This window comes from Hylobates moloch, unplaced genomic scaffold (genome assembly GCF_009828535.3).
Source record: "Hylobates moloch isolate HMO894 unplaced genomic scaffold, HMol_V3 SCAFFOLD_9, whole genome shotgun sequence".
Classification (NCBI taxonomy): Eukaryota; Metazoa; Chordata; class Mammalia; order Primates; family Hylobatidae; genus Hylobates; species Hylobates moloch.
The window spans coordinates 104,662,660-104,684,094 of record NW_026652284.1 but is presented as its reverse complement, the minus strand read 5'-3'; the positions used below and the strand labels follow the sequence as shown (position 1 = coordinate 104,684,094).

At 40.8% G+C, this 21,435-nt stretch overlaps 1 protein-coding gene across 1 annotated transcript in view; it reads left to right on the top strand.

The window, feature by feature from the left end:
* Nucleotides 1-235: 235 nt before the first annotated feature.
* The window catches only part of TMEM65 (transmembrane protein 65), a 65,676-nt gene continuing 44,476 nt past the window's right edge, over nucleotides 236-21,435 (top strand). The window contains exon 1 of the mRNA XM_032760381.2: nucleotides 236-1,055. Coding sequence (XP_032616272.1) covers nucleotides 758-1,055 — 298 coding nt within the window. The 5' untranslated portion in view covers nucleotides 236-757. The remainder of the gene's footprint in view (nucleotides 1,056-21,435) is intronic.

The following is a 21,435-nucleotide window of genomic DNA, read 5'->3' as shown; positions in this document are numbered from 1 at the left end:
TCTTCCCTATTCCGACCTGTAGATTTAACGCCAGCACAGGGTGGCGCACCCTACCTCCTTCCACCTTCACGCACCAGCGGGGAGGGGACGCGTGTGCGCGCTCCTCCCCTAGGCGGGAGAGCGGCCTGAGAGCCTGCAGACTGCGCCTGCGCAGCCCCGCTCACGCCCTCCCCCCCCGCCCCCCCGACCTCCTTCCCCTTTCGCCCCGCCCCGTTCCCCCTTCTGCTGCCGCTAGGGGTAGCGGCGGCGGCTGCGGCCCGGGAGCGCGGCTGCTTTGAGGGCTCGGGAGCCCTACGGAGTGGGGACGTGGGGAGGCTAGAGGGTGAGAAAGCCAGCTGGAGAGGAGGGCGGCGCTGGAGGAGGGCGGTGCGTGGCTGACTCATCCTCTGGAAGATCGGACTGACAGAGAGACACACACCCGCCCGCCCCGCCCGCCCGCGCCGCTCCACCTCAGCCGGGAGGCGCCCGCCCGCACCGCCCGCCCGCCCTCTCCGGGCGCTGTCCGGCGCCGGCCGTCTCAGAGAAAGTTTTTCCCATCGGAGGGGCCGGAGCCGCCGCGGGCCTTTTGGAAGGGAAAGGGGACGGAACAGGAGGGGAGAGCCGCGCGGGCCCGCGGAGTGCATGGTGCCCGGCGCCTCGGCTGCCTGGCAGGAGGACCTCGGGGCGGGGTCGAGCTGATCCCAGCTCCTTCTCCCCTCAGCCGCGCAAGAAACCGCCCTCCCGGACGGCCGCGGGCGTCCCCGCTCTTCAGCTCGCCATGTCCCGGCTTCTGCCGCTGCTGAGGAGCCGGACCGCGCGCAGCCTGAGGCCGGGCCCGGCCGCCGCGCCCCGCCCGCCGTCCTGGTGCTGCTGCGGGCGGGGGCTGCTGGCGCTCGCGCCCTCCGGCGGCTTGCCGGGCGGCCCCAGGCGGCTGGGCACGCACCCCAAGAAGGAGCCCATGGAGGCGCTGAACACGGCACAGGGCGCGCGCGACTTCATCTACAGCCTGCACTCCACGGAGAGGAGCTGCCTGCTCAAAGAGCTGCACCGCTTCGAGTCCATTGCCATTGCCCAAGGTAAGGGGGGCAGGTGGGGGGCGAGCCTGGGGGCCCCGACGCCCGCCTCTTCCCGCCAGCCCACCGGGAGCCCTTTGCGGCCCTGGATCTTGGACCCCCGCCGCCGCCCCCCTTCCGCCCCCCCTCGCCTGTCTGGCCCCACGCCTGGGACGGCTGGGGGCGGGGAGACTCTCCGCCGCCCGAGTTTCCCCCAGGCAGGTAGGACGGGCGCGGGTCGTGTCAGGAAGACCCTGACACGGCCTGGCTACTTCCTCCCCAGCCTCAGAATCCGGAGCTTCGTTCTAAAATGCCAGTTAACACTGTTGGGATTGTGGTTTGATTTGCCCCGTGCCTCCCCTCCCCAGCCCTCCTGTCCCTTAGCTCTTGCTGCTTTCTTGCGAGCGTGCACCCGTGCAGGTGGCATGCTGTGCCTGCTCCGAGAAAGTGCTACAAACCCGCCTGGCAGGAAGAAACTTTTTGAATGGTTATCAAATGAAGACGTATGGGTGGGTAGCCAAAAGAAGGGGTGTAGCTTCAAAAGTCAGGGATGCTCATAGCTGCTTGTTTCCACACACGTCTGGTTGCGTTAATTTAAGCAGCCAAAGGAAACATTTTCCCCAGAAATGGAAAGACAGATTCAAGTTAAACTCCAGTTTTGGTTTTTCCCAGAGGTTGAAAGAATGAAATAAATAAGGAGGTATATTTTTTGGAAATCTGTGGCTCTGGTTAAAAGTCAGACTGATGCTCAAAAGTAATTTGGAACGATGAAAGCAAAACGATTTTTAAACTAGTCTGTTAAAATAGGATATTTCTAAAAGAAGTCCAGAATGGGGTAGGTCAGAATTTGAGTCTAGGTGAAAAAGCTAAAAGTTCAGAAAATAAAAAGGATGAAAGGAGCAAACGACTAAAATGGATGTCTTAAAATATTTCTGCCACTTACATACAGTTATGTAAACAAAACACATTGCTTCAGTTTGTATTACATTCTGATGTGTTTGAAAGTTTTAAAAAAGTTTACTCTGCCCTCTAAACTTGGTAGATACATAAACATCTCATAGATTCCAAAGTGTAGAGCACATTGATTCGGATCATGCCATTTGATTTGCCAGACTTGAAAGTATATCTTTGGCTGATGTGCAGGAATGGAGGAAAGAATTATCTGCCTCATGTAAGCAGGGCATTATCTGTACTACTTAAGAAACTTGTTTTAGTTGTGGCTTTTAATCAAATTTTTTCCCCCTCAGTTCAGGAAATTGTGGACCAATTTATAGTGGATGATTGATTCCAGACATTGTTTACCCACAGTGCTTTTACAGGAAAATGTAACATCCGATCAATTCCATTATTCAATATGTAATCATGATGTTATGTGAAATCATAATGAAACACTAGCACATTTGTAATCTATGTGTGCACTCAGTATGCAGTTTAAAAATAGTCAATCAATTCTGAAAATATGCTCCTTGGAAAAATAATATAGTCAGTCATGTACTAGAGCATTAACTTTTGAATCTTTCTGCACTGACAAGACTATTTGAACACACATTTTACCTTTTCCAAGTAATTTCTTGGAAATTCTGCATTGTCAACAAGTTATAAGATTGAAGGGCCCTATGAATATAGTTTTATGGCAGTTCTTGAAAAGCATGTCCTGCAAGGTGACTGAATAATTTTTTTCTCATGTATTATTATTTTTTACATGCCAGCAGTATTGCGGTAGCAATGCTACATTTCCTAATAAAGATAATATTTTTTAATTTAACGTGGTTTTAAATATTCTGAAAAGGACCCAAGCACTTTAGTCAATGGAGGTCATTAGCATCAATTAAACTTAGTTATGTTACTAATATGAGAGAGAAATTAGTAATTTAAATTGTCTTCTTTGCTCAGGAGAAACAGTCAAGGATATTTGAAACAATGGTTAGTCAGATGCTTATCTCTCCTGTTTATATGCTAAAGAATATCAAAGTTTAAAACAGCTATTTTTGCTGATGTTGATGACAAAATGATTGTCCTATGAATCAAATGACACAGATGCTGCTGCTTTGTTAGTATAGTCTTGGTGTTCACTTATTGTTTTCAGTATCAACACATATAGTTATGAAGATAACTAGAATCATCACTTAGGAAATTACCTTATTCATTAATCATTAAGGTAAAAGGGATTTTATTATGTTGGGAATGCATACAGCTCATTCCATTGCTGAAATAAACATTTTTTTTCCAGCCAGATAAATGAAAAACTCCCATGTTTTCTTTTATTGTTGCTTTTTGAATAATGTTTTCAAGTACTCAACCAATGTATTAAGTGTGTGTGTACCAAGTGCACTTTCTAACAAAATTAATTCTATTAAAAGGGCTATTTCTTACCATAGGCAATCTTTTGTGTCTTTGGAAAGGGTGCTTGTATAAACTAATGAAGTGTTTTGGATTTGGTATGGAAACATTACTGAAACAATATCCATGCTTTGATATGGCAGTGGAATCTGCTGTTGAGATTTGGCACATTTGCCCTTATCTTTCTTATATGTTTATCAGTAGGCATGTGATATAATCTGTGATGAGATAAAGCTTTGGAATCAGTTCGTAATAGATAAGGCAGACCTTGTGGGATATCTCATCATAGTTAAATAGAATATTGTGATTTTTAAAATTACAAACCAATTTCTTTCCCAATTTAAAAAAAAAGTTGAGGTTGCGCCTTCAATTTACCTGCTCAGCCTGATCTCTCTTCTTCCAGAAACAGACCATATTCTGCTGATAGAGCATTATTCATTTTTTTACAAGTAGTACTGGCAAGCTGACATTATTACAGTGGCCTTTCAATGTTAGCCAAAATTTTTAAAACAAATTTTCTTCCCAATTTTTGTAATTAGTATTTCCATTTATAATTATTTTTAAAAGCTTTTAAAATATAGCAATTTGGTATTGAAAGATAGACAGTGCTTGTTGTATTAGTTATCCATTGCGGTATAACAAATTATCCTAAAACACAGTGGCTTAAAACAAGCATGTATTAACTCATAATTTCTGAGGCCCAGGAATGCTATAGCATCTTAGTTGAGTATTTCTGGCCCAGGATCTTATAAAGTTGAAATCAAGCTCTCAGCTGGGGTGGCATCATCTGAAGTCTTAACTGGGGCTGGAGGATCCATTTCCAAGAAGTCTCACTCACATGGCTGTTGGCTGGATGTCTCAATTCCCTCCCATGTGGTCCTCCACAGGGCTGCCTGAGTATTCTCATGACATGGCAGTGGGTTTCCTCTAGAGCAAGTGATGAGAGAGCGAGAGAGCAAGAGAGAGCGAGTGTGTTTGCAAGACAGCACCTGTGAGCACCTAAGCTGGAAGCCACAGACTTTTATAACGCAGTCTTAGTAGTGACAGTCCATCTCTTTTGTCCTGACTCATTGTGGGAGAGTACTATAGAAGGTGTGAATACAAGGGAGTAGGAATCATCGGGGGTACATCTTTGAGGCTGGCTTCTACACTTATTTAAGGTGGTGTAATTAATGCTCACCAGAGAGTTACACAGAGAGACAAGAACTGGCTATTAGAGAGGTACAATGAGAGAGATGTTTTGAAAAAAGGAGTCTCTTAGAGAATATTTTTGTTATAATATGTATACTATAAGCCACAGACTTTTATAACGCAGTCTTAGAAGTGACAGTCCATCTCTTTTGTCCTGACACATTGTGGGAGAGTACTACACAAGGTGTGAATGCAAGGGAGTGGGAATCATCAGGGGTACATCTTTGAGGCTGGCTTCCACACTTATTTAAGGTGGTGTAATTAATGCTTATCAGAGAGTTACACAGAGAGACAAGAACTGGCTATCAGAGAGGTACAATGAGAGAGATGTTTTGAAAAAAGGAGCCTCTTAGGGAATATTTTGGTTATAATATGTATACTTAAGATATTTAAAAAATGAGATTCTTTTTACGTATAGCAAATAAAAGATGTATTGAGGTGAACAGAGCAGTTTTTCTATCAGTGTTAGATCTTAATTAGGTTGCATTTTTTTGGTTCCTCTATATGAGTGGTAATTGTGTGCTTTTGACATTTTTTACCATTTATTTACATCTGTATATATTAACCAAATAATTCTAAACTTTAATCTTGTAGTCCCCCATTTTTTGTGATTGTTTAAGGTAGGGTGAAGAGCTTTGTTTTGAGAACTTGCCATATAGCATAAGAGGACTTTGACAAAATGAAAGACTGGAAGATAAAGAGCTTATACTAAATTGAGTATCTAGAACACTTAAAAATAAATTAGGCTTTCTTATGGAATCCCTGTTCGGTAGAGATCTTGGACCTTTAACAAGATTATCCTTATTATTTTTTTTCAGCCCATTGCTCCGGATTATGTGAGAAAATAGAAATTCTTTTTTAAAATTTTTTTTATTTTTTGAGACAGAGTCTCACTCTGTTGCCCAGGGTGGAGTGCAGTGGTGCAATCTCAGCTCAGTGCAACTCCGTCTCCCGGGTTCAAGCGATTCTCCTGCCTCAGCCTCCCGAGAAGCTGGGATTACAGACATGCACCACTGTGCCTGGCTAAGTTTTGTATTTTTAGTAGAGGTGGGGTTTCACCATGTTGGCCAGGTTCGTCTCGAACTCCTGACCTCGGGTGATCCACCCAGCTTAGCCTTCCAAAGTGCAGGGATTATAGTCTTGAGCACCGTGCTTAGCCTAAATATAAATTATTTTAAGCCATGAGCCTCTGGAATGGTTTGGGAATAGTTTGCTTTTGTCCAATAAGAAAAAGGGCAAGAAAAACATTTTATGCTCCAAATTAAGATACGTGAATAAAGATATTTCAGTGCCTTTGTTGAGATAGTAAAAAAGGAATAAGGAAAGTATAGCCCCACCTAGGCCCGGCAAGAGGGGAAGAACAAGGACGTGGATAAGAAGTATGAATTGAGGCAAGAGGAGTGAGAGATCTCTGATGAGCCATGGGCTTCTCTATAAGTTGAGTTAGGCTCAGTTAAATGAAGCTTTGCTACAATCAGTTATTTTACCAATATGGAAAGGACCTAATTACAGTAGTATATTTCAGCAAGCTTAATTCTGAGTTCTTTAGAGTTACGGGGTATGTTGGAATGGTTTTATTACTAGGGATTACTGCCAGTAGAAGACAGATAATCAAGTAATCAAGTAAAGTTTTTTTTTTCCATTATGAAAGGCATATATGCTATTTAACAGTGTTTAATCATCACTTACATATAACATGTCCAGAGTTACGTGTGACTTCAAATAACAACCCTTCTATTATAGCTCATGATTTTGTGGATCAAGAATATAGGCAGTTGCAGGTAGAGAGTTCATAGGAAATAAAAAAGTAAAATTTAAAAAAAAAGGATATAGGCAGGGCTCAGCTGGATGCTGTTTCTTATGGTATCTATGGAGGTCATTACGTAAACTCTGGCTGGCTGATGGTCTGGTCAGAAGGTCCAACATCGGTTTATTTACATGTCTGGCACTTTGGTAGAGATGGCTGGAGGGCTGGCCTTAACTGGAACTGTTGACCCAAGGAGATGGATGTAGCCTCACCAACAAGACAATGTTAGCATGGTTGTAATACTTAGCTCAGGGCTCCCAGAGAAAATGTTCCAAGGGGGCTGGGTAGAAGCTGTAAGACTTTGTATTAGTTTTCTTTCTCTTTTTTGAGATGGAGTCTCGTGCTGTCACTCAGTCTGGAGTGCAGTGGTGTGATCTTGGCTCACTGCAACCTCTGCCTCCCGTGTTTAAGTGATTCTCCTGCTTCAGCCTCCCTGAGTAGCTGGGACTACAGGCGCACACCACCATGCTTGGCTAATTTTTGTATTTTTAGTAGAGATGGGGTTTCGCCAGGTTGGCCAGGCTGGTCTTGAACTCCTGACCTCAGGCGATCCTCCTGCCTCGGCCTCCCGAAGTGCTGAGATTACAGGCGTGAACCACCACGCCCAGCCTGTATTAGTTTTCTATTGCTGCTGTAACACCACAAATACAGTAGCATAAAACAACATATTCTCTTAGAGTTCTCAGAGTTCAAAGTCCAAAATAAGTCTTAAAGGACTAAAATCAAAGTGTCAGCAAGGCTCTGTCCTTCTAGAGAGTCCAGGGCAGAATATGTTCTTTGCTTCTTTCGTCTTTTGGGATTCCTTGGTTCCTGGACACATCACTAAAATCTCTGCTCCCTCATTGATCTTTTTGCCTCCCTATTATAAGAACCCTCATGATTATATTTAGGTTTTATCTGGATAATCCAGGATAATCTCACTCTCTCAAAATCCTTAATTACATTTGCAAAATTCTTTTTGCCATATAATGTAACATATATACAGGTTAGGAAAGTAGAATGTGGGATATCTTTGGGGGCCATTATTCATCCTACCACAGACTTGTTATGACCTAGCTTTTGAAGTTCCAGAACATTATTGCTGCTGCAGGTAATTGTTCCAGCAAGTCACTAAAACCAGTTCAGATTCAAGGGAAGGGAAATTAAAAGGACAGAAAGGTGATTCCTTATCTATCAGACTCTTAACCTCTCTATTAAATAAACTTTTGGGTAATTGTTTTCCTTGATTGTGTTGTCTCTTCACTTCTAAATTATTGACTAAATTCTAAATATTAGAAATTTGGGAAATATGGCTTCCAGGTAAGTCAAACACTTATATCTATAGTTTAATTTATCAGTAATTAATTTGCTGTTTTTCACCTTAATAGTCATTTATTGCCTATTTTTTATTTGTGACAAATTTTTATGAACAAATTTGTGGATAGGAAAATTGAAGTAATATAAAGTCAGCAATTTATAGGGTCATCCAGAGGGTCAGGTGGAACTACAGATCACGATCTTGAAAGTTTGGGATGATGTGATATTTTGCCATTATTAGTGGAGATTGTTTTCATTTTTCTAAAAATAGTGATGAGTTTGCATAACCACACTCTTGTCTGGTTTCCTTTGGTGTCTTTGGTTATAAAATAACTTGAACAAATAGGGACTAAATCCTTGAGTGTAGATTTTATTAGCATCTTGCCTAAGTGATCTGAATTAGTTAGTATGTAGCTTTATAGGACTCTAGCCTTGTCTTTGACTCACAGGTTTATGTCTGCTTTAAGTAAAGGAAAACACATAAAAACAAGTAGTTATATATTAAAATTACCTCAGACAGACAATAGAGGTAAGAGTAAATAAGAGGTTCTTGTAGATAAAAGACTGTAGGTAACAAAATCATTTCTCCTAAGCACTGAGACATTTACTTTGATTGCTTTTGATGATAAACTATTTGAACATATTGCATTTTTTATCTGCCTTAGTAAAAATATAATGAGCATAATTAGCTTCTACCAGATGTCAGAGTCCTTATATACTATATTTTAATACAATAAGTTTCTTTGAGGTTACTTCTATTTGTAGACATGCTAGTCATTACACCAAATGCCTCCAAAACACTGCTGTTTCAGTTGGCATGCTTTTTGGACTCTGTCACAGTGGTAGTGAAATGTGTTGGGCTTAGTCTGCCCCTCCCTACTCCTCAGTGCTCTCAGGCTTTTCTACTCTATTCTCATTCATTCCTTGTAGTTATGGTAAACTCTTTTCTGCTGTGTAAGGAGGTCTGCGTCGTGGCATCCTGTTATTGTTTCTAAAGACTGCTTTTACTTCTGCCAATTGTCACTCTTCCATTGTGTTTAATTTTCTTCTTTTTCCTATGTTTTTCCTATCTTTTTACTTCCTCCATTTGCTTTTCAGCAGGGTTTAATCTTGATAGACATTTCAAGGATCACTGTTCTCATTTGTGTTTTCAGCTAACTAGTTGCATCTATCACATTATTATTGATTTTTGACTCTAGCTCTTGTACTAAAGATCTTTCTTTTGATAATATCCCTCATAATAGGTTTTATAGTAGATTCTACTGCAAGGGCTATGGTTGCACAACAAAATCCTTTACATTCTCTTACTAAAGTTGTACTAGATAATAGAATTGCTCTAGATTACCTACTGGCTAAATGGGGAAGAATCTGTGCAGTTGTTGATACTTGTTTTACATGGATGAATACATCAGGTATTATGGAGATTCAGTTGTAGGGGATTAATGAACAGGCTGCTTGGTTGAAAATGCATCAGAATTAAGCAGTTAACTGTGGAAATGACTTAAAATGGTCATTGACACAATTGACAAGAAAATTTGGTTATTTCTGTGGCTTACAATAATTAATTTAAAATAATCACCATAATCAGGACTGATAACATACCAAGACACACCAGAATTTTAGGAGGCTCATACAATTTTGGACTATATATTAGTAACATATCTATAAACTATAACTCAAAGAAGGTTAAACATCATTTCTTATTTGACAATGCTTCCCATGTAATTTAACTTACCAGATAAGCTTGTTTATTAGTTCTCTTTTGGATGCTGCAAGGACCCTGTGTGTAATGTCCCAAAGTTAGTTTGAGGTCAAAAGACTTAACTTTGAATTCGAACTTAATCAAAATAGGATCAAAGATCACTGTAAAATAATTGTCATACCTTTAGCCAAAGTGGTAATTAAAAGGTTTTTAAAAGCAAAACCATTTATTCTTCGATAGAGGAGTGACTCTGTTTTCCACACAATCATAAATCCTAATAAAGATAGCATGAGATGGAATCTGTCTCTTCTTTCCCCTCTTTCTTTTTTTGCAGTTGACTTAAAAGGTAAACAAACATATTTACTCTCTCTTCTTAATAGTACACAAAATTCTTGTTCAAAAGAGAAAACCAAATTTTACTTTTGTATTAGTATATTACCAATACTAAAACTATAGCTAATTTTAATAAAAGCTTATAAACAAATTGGATTTTCATAAACCTTTTATAATCTCTTAGCATTTTTTCTATTTTTTTTTTTTTTTTTTTTTGGAGACAAGAGTCTTGCTCTATCACCAAGGCTGGAGTGCAATAGCATGATCTTGGCTCACTGCAACCTCTGCCTCCTGGGCTCAAGCGATTCTCATGACTAAGCCTCCTGAGTAGCTGGTACTACAGGCCTACACCACCATGCCTGGCTGATTTTTGTATTTTTAGTAGAGCCGGAGTTTCGCTATGTTGTCCAGGCTTGTTTTGAACTCCTGACCTCAAGTGAACCACCCCTCTCTGCCTCCCAAAGTGCTGGGATTACAGGCATGAGCCACTGCGCCCAGCCAATTTTTTCTATTCTCTTTCTTTTTCCAACTTGCTATATTAATTTAGTTTTATCTATATCTTTAAGAAAATTCCTTCGTTTTGAAACAAACTTTAAATATCTTCTAAACTAGATAGATGAAATTATTTTTTCTCAGCAAATACACATTTTCATGCTTTTTACAACTTTCCTTATCAAAAACATATCTTGGCCTGGCGCGGTGGCTCATGCCTGTAATCCCAGCACTTTGGGAGGCCGAAGCGGGTGGATCACCTGAGGTCAGGAGTTTGAGACCAGCCTGGCCAACATGGTGAAACCCTGAATCTACTAAAAGTACAAAAAATTAGCTGAGCGTGGTAGCAGGTGCCTGTAATCCTAGCTGCTTGGGAAGCTGAGGCAGGAGAGTTGCTTGAACCCAGGAGGCAGAGGTTGCAGTGAGCCGAGATTCTCCCGTTGCACTCCAGCCTGGGCTATAAGAGCGAAACTGCATCTCAAAAAGCCCCCCAAAAAACCGACCAAAAAAATCTTGCTTTTTAAAAATTTTTTATTTATTTTTTATTTTTTTGAGACGGAGTCTTGCTCTGTTGCCCAGGCTGCAGTGCAGTGGCGCGATCTCCGCTCACTGCAGCCTCTGCCTCCCGGGTTCAAGCAATTCTCCTGCCTCAGCCTCCCGAGTAGCTGGGATTACAGGTGCGTGCCACCATGCCTGGCTAATTTTTGTATTTTTTTAATAGAGACGGGGTTTCACCTTGTTGGCCAGACTGGTCTCAAACTCCTGACCTCAAGTGATTCGCCTGCCTCTGCCTCCCAAAGTGCTGGGATCACAGGTGTGAGCCACCGTACCTGGCCCAAAATCTTGCTTTTTTTAAACACTCTGTATACAGACTTGTTTCCTCTTATATCTAGTAGTTTTAATTATATATATTAACTACAGGATTTTTTTTTTTTTTTTTTTTTTTGAGACGGAGTTTCGCTCTTGTTGCCTAGGCTGGAGTGCAATGGCACGATCTCAGCTCACCGCAACCTCCGCCTCCCTGGTTCAAGCCATTCTCCTCCCTCAGCCTCTGGAGTAGCTGGGATTACAGGCGCCCACCACCATGCCCAGCTTATTTTTTGTATTTTTAGTAGAGACAGGGTCTCGCCATGTTGGCCAGGCTGGTCTTGAACTCCTGACCCTGACTGATCTACCCGCCTCGGCCTCCCAAAGTGCTGGGACTACAGGTGTGAGCCACTGTGCCCGGCCTACAGTTTTAACTCTTAGTAGCCTTAATGCCTAGCGAAAACCTTTGAAGTAGTCTTGAACTGTTTTATGTCAGTATTTGTAAATGAAAACCATTTTGGATTTTTTAGAAAGATGTTTTCTCAATTTTTTTGTTTATTAACAGATCTAAGTATATTTAGCCTTTCTGTGCCATATAAATGAATTATATGTAACTGACAATTCAGAAGCCAATCCTATTTAATTTTACTAATAATTTAAAAACTAGTTTTATTTATCAAATATTAACACGTATACAGACACACAGAAGCAGATCTTACAGCTTTCATAAGCAATTTTCATTTGCTGGCTTTTAAATACTTTTTTTCCCCATTCTACTACCAATCTTCCAATTATCTGTTTCATTGCCCTAGGCAATTGTTAGCTGGGCAACCCTAAATTTGCATTTTCAAAGGGATGGCTCTTAGATGAAACAAGGTAGAAAATTTATATCTCCAAAACACAGAGCTGAGATTTCAGGCCTAAATAATTTATTTATTTATTTATTTATTTTTTAATCATTTATTTTTTTATTATTAATTTTTTTTTGCACACAAAACAACAAACATTTTCTAAAAATACATACAAACAAAAAGATGCATATCAAACATATTAGGAAGGTTGCACATGGGAAGACGGGGAATAGAAATGGGGGGTGGCAATTAAAGAAAATAAATGAGAGAGGGACTTTGTATGGATCAATGATAATAACTCAATCCTCTATTTGACAAAGAAGAAGGAGAAAGAAGAGGAAGGAAAAGAAAGTGGGATAAAGGATCAGAAAGGGAGGAAAATAGAAAAAATTAGAGTATGACTCCAGGGTAGACCTGTTTTGTTGTTGCTGGGTTGGTTGGTTGGTCTGTTGTATTTTTCATATGTTTCGCCATCTTGGCCAGGCTGGTCTCGAACTCCTAGCCTCAAGTGATCAACCCACCTCGGCCTACCAGAGTGCTGGGACTACAGGCGTGAGCCACCACGTCCAGCCCCCACATTGCTTCTGGCCTCTGTGGTAGACCTCCCAGACGGGGCGGCCGGGCAGAGGCGCTCACCACATTCCAGACGGGGCGGCCGGGCAGAGGCGCTCCTCACTTCCCAGACGGGGCGGTCAGGCCTAAATAATTAATTGTATAATCATTTGCCCAAACCAAGGAAGAAGGTTGTTGGTAAAGGCCCAGCTAAGGCAAGATAGCCAGGAAAAGCACCTTAAACAAAGGTTAGATTTGTTTTGTAAATTCAAACCAATGGTAAGAGTTTCTAGTGACTCAGTTCTCCCTCTCTTCCTGGTGCACAGAGGCAGACACCCTTACAAATGGAGATTTTTTTTTTTTTTTTGAGGCAAGAGTCTCCCTCTGTCGCCTAGGCTAGAGTGCAGTGGTGAGATCTCGGCTCACTGCAACCTCTGCCTCCAAGGTTCAAGCGACTCTCCTGCCTCAGCATCCTGAGTAGCTGGGGCTATAGGCGCACGCCAGCACGCCCGGCTAATTTTTTGTATTTTTAGTAGAGACTGAGTTTCACCACGTTAGCCAGGATGGTCTTGATCTCCTGACCTCGTGATCTGCCTGCCTCGGCCTCCGAAAGTGCTGGGATTACAGGCGTGAGCCACTGCACCTGGCCAAGTTTTTTTTTTTTTAATAGATGTAAATTTCTTTTACAGAGGAGTTTCAAAATAGCCAGCTAAATGCCAGAAAGGTATGTCTTGAAGACTTATTTAGTTGAATAGGCAGTCTTTTTAACTTAGCCACTGTTTCTTAGCTGAAATTATTGAGTTTAGGGTGAAGGCCATTAAGGAAAAGGGCAAAGAAAACATTCTGTGCCTAGGCTCAATATGATAGCTCTGAAAAAGAAGCAAGGCTACTTTACCTGAGGTCCTAACTTTTATAAACACTTTATCCAGGATAGCTTTCTTTTAGCCTTTAGTGTGGTATAATAACTAAGCCAAAAGGTTAGCAGATTTAATTTTCATTATCAATTAGTTGTTTAAGCTTTTTATTTGCCTTTTATAGTCTTTTTCCTTTTTTTTTTTTTTTGAAACAGAGTCTTGCTCTGTTGTCCAGACTGTAGTGCAGTGGTGTGATCTCAGCTCGCTTCAGCTTCTGCCTCCCAGGTTCAAGCCTCCCTCGTGCTTCAGCCTTTCGAGTAGCTGGGATCACAGGCGTGTACTACCATGCTTAGCTAATTTTTATATTTTTAGTATAGATGAGGATTCACCATGTTGGCCAGGGTGGTCTTGAATTCCTGGCTTCAAGGGATCTGCCCACCATGGTCTCCCAATGTGCTGGCATTACAGGCATGAGACACCATGCCCACCCTCTTTTATAGTCTTTAAAAAGAGGCAATGAGTAGAAACTCTACAAGCCAGAAGAGAGTGGGGGCCAATATTCAACATTCTAAAGGAAAAGAATTTTCAACCCAGAATTTCATATCCAGCCAAACTAAGCTTCATAAGTGAAGGAGAAATAAAATACTTTATAGACAAGCAAATGCTGAGAGATTTTGTCACCACCAGGCCTGCCCTAAAAGAGCTCCTGAAGGAAGCACTAAACATGGAAAGGAACAACCGGTACCAGCCACTGCAAAAACATGCCAAATTGTAAAGACCATCAAGGCTAGGAAGAAACTGCATCAGCTAATGAGCAAAATAACCAGCTAACATCATAATGACAGGATCAAATTCACACGTAACAATATTAACTTTAAATGTAAATGGACTAAATGCTCCAATTAAAAGACACAGACTGGCAAATTGGATAAAGAGTCAACACCCATCAGTGTGCTGTATTCAGGAAACCCATCTCACGTGCAGAGACACACATAAGCGCAAAATAAAGGGATGGAGGAAGATCTACCAAGCAAATGGAAAACAAAAAAAGGCAGTGGTTGCAATCCTAGTCTCTGATAAAACAGACTTTAAACCAACAAAGACCAAAAGAGACAAAGAAGGCCATTATATAATGGTAAAGGGATCAATTCACCAAGAAGAGGTAACTATCCTAAATATATATGCACCCAATACAGGAGCACCCAGATTCATAAAGCAAGTCCTGAGTGACCTACAAAGAGACTTAGACTCCCACACAATAACAATGGGAGACTTTAATACCCCACTGTCAACATTAGACAGATCAACGAGACAGAAAGTTAACAAGGATACCCAGGAATTGAACTCAGCTCTGCACCAAGCAGACCTAATAGACATCTACAGAATTCTCCACCCCAAATCAACAGAATATACATTTTTTTCAGCACCACACCACACCTATTCCAAAATTGACCACATAGTTGGAAGTAAAGCACTCCTCAGCAAATGTAAAAGAACAGAAATTATAACAAACTGTCTCTCCAACCACAGTGCAATCAAACTAGAACTCAGGATTAAGGAACTCACTCAAAACCGCTCGACTACATGGAAACTGAACAACCTGCTCCTGAATGACTACTGGGTACATAACATAATGAAGGCAGAAATAAAGATGTTCTTTGAAACCAGCGAGAACAAAGACACAACATACCAGAATCTCTGGGACACATTCAAAGCAGTGTGTAGAGGGAAATTTATAGCACTAAATGCCCACAAGAGAAAGCAGGAAAGATCCAAAATTGACACCCTAACATCACAATTAAAAGAACTAGAAAAGCAAGAGCAAACACATTCAAAAGCTAGCAGAAGGCAAGAAATAACTAAAATCAGAGCAGAACTGAAGGCAATAGAGACACAAAAAACCCTTCAAAAAATTAATGAATCCAGGAGCTGGTTTTTTGAAAAGATCAACAAAATTGATAGACCGCTAGGAAGACTAATGAAAAGAGAGAAGAATCAAATAGACGCAATAAAAAATGATAAAGGGGATATCACCACCGATCCCACAGAAATACAAACTACCATCAGAGAATACTACAAACACCTCTATGCAAATAAACTAGAAAATCTAGAAGAAATGGATAAATTCCTTGACACATACACTCTCCCAAGACTAAACCAGGAAGAAGTTGAATCTCTGAATAGACCAATAACAGGCTCTGAAATTGTGGCAATAATCAATAGCTTACCAACCAAAAAGAGTCCAGGACCACATGGATTCACAGCCAAATTCTACCAGAGGTACAAGGAGGAACTGGTACCATTCCTTCCGCAACTATTCCAATCAATGGAAAAAGAGGGAATCCTCCCTAACTCATTTTATGAGGCCAGCATTATCCTGATACCAAAGCCTGGCAGAGACACAACCAAAAAAGAGAATTTTAAACCAATATCCTTGATGAACATTGATTCAAAAATCCTTAGTAAAATACTGGCAAACCAAATCCAGCAGCACATAAAAAAGCTCTTCCACCACGATCAAGTGGGCTTCATCCTTGGGATGCAAGGCTGGTTCAACAGCCTTGCAAACGTATGCAAATCAATAAATGTAATCCAGCATATAAACAGAACCAAAGACAAAAACCACATGATTATCTCAATAGATGCAGAAAAGGCCTTTGACAAAATTCAACAACCTTCATGCTAAAAACTCTCAATAAATTAGGTATTGATGGGATGTAACTCAAAATAATAAGAGCTATGTATGACAAACCCACAGCCAATATCATACTGAATGGGCAAAAACTGGAAGCATTCCCTTTGAAAACTGGCACAAGACAGGGATGCCCTCTCTCACCACTCTTATTCAACATGGTGTTGGAAGTTCTGGCCAGGGCAATCAGGCAGGAGAAGGAAATAAAGGGTATTCAATTAGGAAAAGAGGAAGTCAAATTGTTCCTGTTTGCAGATGACATGATTGTATATGTAGAAAACCCCATCGTCTCATCCCAAAATCTCCTTAAGCTGATAAGCAACTTCAGCAAAGTCTCAGGATACAAAATCATTGTGCAAAAATCACAGGCATTCTTATACACCAATCACAGACAGAGAGCCAAATCATGAGTGAACTCCCATTCATAATTGCTTCAAAGAGAATAAAATACCTAGGAATCCAACTTACAAGGGACGTGAAGGACCTCTTCAAGGAGAATTACAAACCACTGCTCAATGAAATAAAAGAGGATACAAACAAATGGAAGAACATTCCATGCTCGTGGGTTGGAAGAATCAATATCATTAAAATGGCCATACTGCCCAAGGTAATTTATAGATTCAATGCCATCCCCATCAAGCTGCCAATGACTTTCTTCACAGAATTGGAAAAAACTACTTTCAAGTTCATATGGAACCAAAAAAGAGTCCGCATCACCAAGTCAATCCTAAGCCAAAAGAACAAAGCTGAAGGCAGCACACTATCTAACTTCAAACTATACTACAAGGCTACAGTAACAAAAACAGTGTGGTACTGGTACCAAAACAGAGATATAGATCAATGGAACAGAACAGAGCCCTCAGAAATAATGCCGCATATCTACAACTACCTGATCTTTGACAAACCTGAAAAAAACAAGCAATGGGGAAAGGATTCCCTATTTAATAAATGGTGCTGGGAAAACTGGCTAGCCCTATGTAGAAAGCTGAAACTGGATCCCTTCCTTACACCTTATACAAAAATTAATTCAAGATGCATTAAAGACTTACATGTTAGACCTAAAACCATAAAAACCCTAGAAGAAAACCTAGGCGATACCATTCAGGACATAGGCATGGGGAAGGACTTCATGTCTAAAACACCAAAAGCAATGGCAACAAAAGCCAAAGTTGACAAATGGGATCTAATTAAACTCAAGAGCTTCTGCACAGCAAAAGAAACTACCATCAGAGTGAACAGGCAACCTACAAAATGGGAGAAAATTTTCACAACCTACTCATCTGACAAAGGGCTAATATCCAGAATCTACAATGAACTCAAACAAATTTACAAGAAAAAAACAAACAACCCCATCAAAAAGTGGTCAAAGGATATGAACAGACACTTCTCAAAAGAAGACATTTATGCAGCCAAAAGACACATGAAAAAATGCTCATCATCACTGGCCATCAGAGAAATGCAAATCAAAACCACAATGAGATACCATCTCACAACAGTTAGAATGGCGATCATTAAAAGTCAGGAAACAACAGGTGCTGGAGAGGATGTGGAGAAATGGGAACACTTACACACTGTTGGTGGGACTGTAAACGAGTTCAACCATTGTGGAAGTCAGTGTGGTGATTCCTCAGGGGTCTAGAACTAGAAATACCATTTGACCCAGCCATCCCATTACTGGGTATATACCCAAAGGACTATAAATCATGCTGCTATAAAGACACATGCACACGTATGTTTATTGCGGCACTATTCACAATAGCAAAGACTTGGAACCAACCCAAATGTCCAACAACGATAGACTGGATTAAGAAAATGTGGCACATATACACCCTGGAATACTATGCAGCCATAAAAAATGGTGAGTTCATGTCCTTTGTAGGGACATGGATGAAACTGGAAATCATCATTCTGAGCAAACTATCACAAGGACAAAAAACCAAACACTACATGTTCTCACTCATAGGTGGGAATTGAACAATGAGAACACATGGACACAGGAAGGGGAACATCACACACCGGGGACTGTTGTGGGGTGGGGGGAGGGGGGAGGGATAGCATTAGGAGATATACCTAATGCTAAATGACGAGTTAATGGGTGCAGCACACCAACATGGCACATGTATACATATGTAACAAACCTGCACGTTGTGCACATGTACCCTAAAACTTAAAGTATAATAATAATAAATTAAAAGAAAAAGAGGCAGTAAAAATGTTGAAATCTTTTTTAGAAACTTCTGCACATCAATAGGCATCCTTGGATGAGACTAATTGAGGATTCCTCACTTTCAAATGTACTAAATTGCCTTTAGTAAGATTTTGCTATCTCTTTAAGTGTTTGCTGCTTCCAGGGCTTAATATTTATACATGTATAGGTAGGCATAGCTAGAAAGTGGAGTACTCAATTCTTCAGAAATTAAGGGTCTCATCTATTTGGCTTTCGCTCTAGATCGCCTTGATCAGTTTAACCAGTGATTTTTCCCTACATAGGGTGAGAGAAAAATAAACAAATGGGGTAGAACACAAAAATTCCTCTGAATTTCCAAAAGCCAAAGCTTGCATCCCCGGCAGTATTGCCATTTACTACCGGTTTCTGTCTGACCCAGTCAGATGTCTGAGGCCTCTAACTGGATACAGGCCAGTTAATGATTAGATCCAATTCTGTCCTGGACCCAGTCCAGTTTCTGTCACAACTTCCAAATTCAGTTCAGATAAAAAAAAATTGCTCAAACTCAGATAGCTCAAAACATACATCCATGGAGCTTTGGAATCCTAGAGAGAACTTACCCATAATCCCCATTTGCTGCAAGAGAGCAGTAGACACAATGGATCCTGTGGGTACTTCACTTGGTCGCTTGTTTCTGGGGGTTGCTGGGAGCTCGACTTTGGATCCCACTTCTGACACCGTCTGTTAAGGGAAAACTTGAGACAAATTTAACAGAGTTTATTTGAGCAAAGAATGATTTATGAGTTGGGCAGCCCCTTAACCAGAATAGATTCAGAGCCACTCTGGTGTTGTTGCATGGTCGGAGAGGATTTATGGATGGAAAAAGGAAAGTGACTTATGGAAAATGGAAGTGAGGTGCAGAAGCAGGCAGATTGGTTGCACCTTGGCATATGCCTTATTTGAACATGGTTTGAACAGTTTGCTACCTGTGAATGCATTGAAGTATGGCTGCTGTGATTGGCGGAGACTCAGCTATTTGTTATAAGAATAGATTATGACCTGTTTACATATCTGCTTGGGTTGTAGTTCATTATATATGGAGAAACCTTCAGGCTTAAAATATGTAAGGAGGCAGCATTAGGCTAAACTTAATTTAACAACACCATGTTCACTACCATTACTTACCAATTATTGAATACTTGTTGTGTGCCAGACATAATGAGCTGAGTTTTTATGTGATGATTTTGTTTACTTCTCTTGGAGGGAGAAGGAATTATCTCTATTTTATAGATAATATACTGATGCTAAGATTAGCTTGCCCCAAATCCTTCAACCAGTGTGTCAGAGTAGAGTCAATAACAGCTTTGGCCGGGCGTGGTGGCTCATGCCTGTAATCCCAGCATTTTGGGAGGCCAAGGCAGGTGGATCACCTGAAGTCAGGAGTTCGAGACCAGCCTGGCAAACATGGCGAAACCCTGTCTCTACTAAAAATACAAAAACTAGCTGGGCGTGGTGGCAGGTGCCTGTAATCCAAGCTACTCAGGAGGCTGATGCAGGAGAATCATTTGAACCTGGGAGGTGGAGGTTGCAGTGAGCTGAGATCATGCCATTGCACTCCAGCCTAGGCAACAAGGGTGAAACTCTGTCTCAAATAAAAAAAATACAGATAAAAAAGTAAAAAAATAAAAGGTTTGTCTGACCCCCAAACCTCTCTTCCTACTTACTGCCCCTCTCTGGATACTTATACCCAGGATTTTAAACATATGGGGAAAATAATACCTCATGGTCAATAAAAGTTTAATTTTTAAACTAACTGGATGTGCTTGTAACATATCTTAGTCTCCTGTATCTCCTGTGTGTTTGCATAATATGCACCATTCAATACAAAAGCAAATATGGTATTGTTACTTTGAAAATATGGGGAATCAAGGTGCAAAAAAGTTAATATATAGTGTGAAAAGTTTGGAAAAGTCAGAAAGCTAGTATTTAGGATTTGTAACTCATAAATCTCTAACCTTTAGTTTTCCTTTAGATTTTAGAAGGTTTTTTATTTTTATTTGTTTTAGAAATGAATTCCTAACTCGAATGATTTTTTAAAACAAAATCTAACATTTAACCCATAGGAAAGCTTTCCAGACTTTGAGTTCATTTTCAGCTTTACTGGGTATTGTGAGATAACTATATAAAGATATTCAGTAATTAATTGTATATATCAACTCTGGAGCTCCAGAGTAAGAGTCAAGTTTGAGAATTCTACCCATATAGGTAGTAACTAGGGCTAGGCAGTATAAATAGAGTGATAGGAGAAGATCCCAGGAGAGAATGCTGAAAAACACCAGTGTTTATTGGAAGAGAACAGGAAGAAGAACAAGAACTAGAAAGAGAGTGAGGAGTAATGTCCAGAGAGACAGCAAAAAAATAGTAATGATATCCTAGAAGCTAAGAGTGGAAGAGGCATTTCAAGAAAGAGGGAATGAGACCAGGAACGGTGGCTCACACCTGTAATCCCATCACTTTGGGAGGCCGAGGTGGGAGGATTGTTTGAGTTCAGGAATTTGAGACCAGCCTGGACAACATGGTAAAACCCCGTCTCTACTAAAAATACAAAAAATTAGCTGGGTGTGATGGTGCATGCCTATGGTCCCAGCTACTTGGGAGGCTGAGGTGGGAAGATCACTATAGCATGGGAAGCAGAGGTTGCAGTGAACCGAGATCACGCCACTGCACTCCAGCCTGGGTGACAGAATAAGACACTGTCTCAAAAAAAATAAAAATAAAAAAAGAAGGAGTGATCTGATGCTTTAGATAGGTCAAGTAAGAGGAATATTGGGGCTGAAGTGTGTGTGGGGTCCGTAACATGAAAGAGATTGATGTCTTTGTCAGAGCAGTTTTAATGATAGCTATGTGAGGAGAAGCCAGATTTTAGTAGGCTGAGAAGGGAGTATCAATAAGGAAGGATTTAACTTTCTGAAGGAAACCTTGGATATGGAAGGGAGATGTTGTGCCATAGCTTGATTTTATCTGAGATCATCTCTTTACTCATAAGTCAGAAATGTGAATTTACTTTAAGTATATGTTACTGGTGTAGAGACAAAAGGAAAACTCCTTTGCCCTCTGAAGATTCACTGACAGAAGGCAGATTAATAAGAGAAATGGCCTACAAATTTCTTAGCATGCATGGGGGAAAATCACAGAGTGATTACCCGCTATCCTAACGGGGCCCACATATTTACATAGCCTCATTTAAGAAAGGAGGGAAGAGATGGGTAAAATAGGTATGTATTAGGCCATTCTTGTGCTGTTATAAAGAAATACCTGAG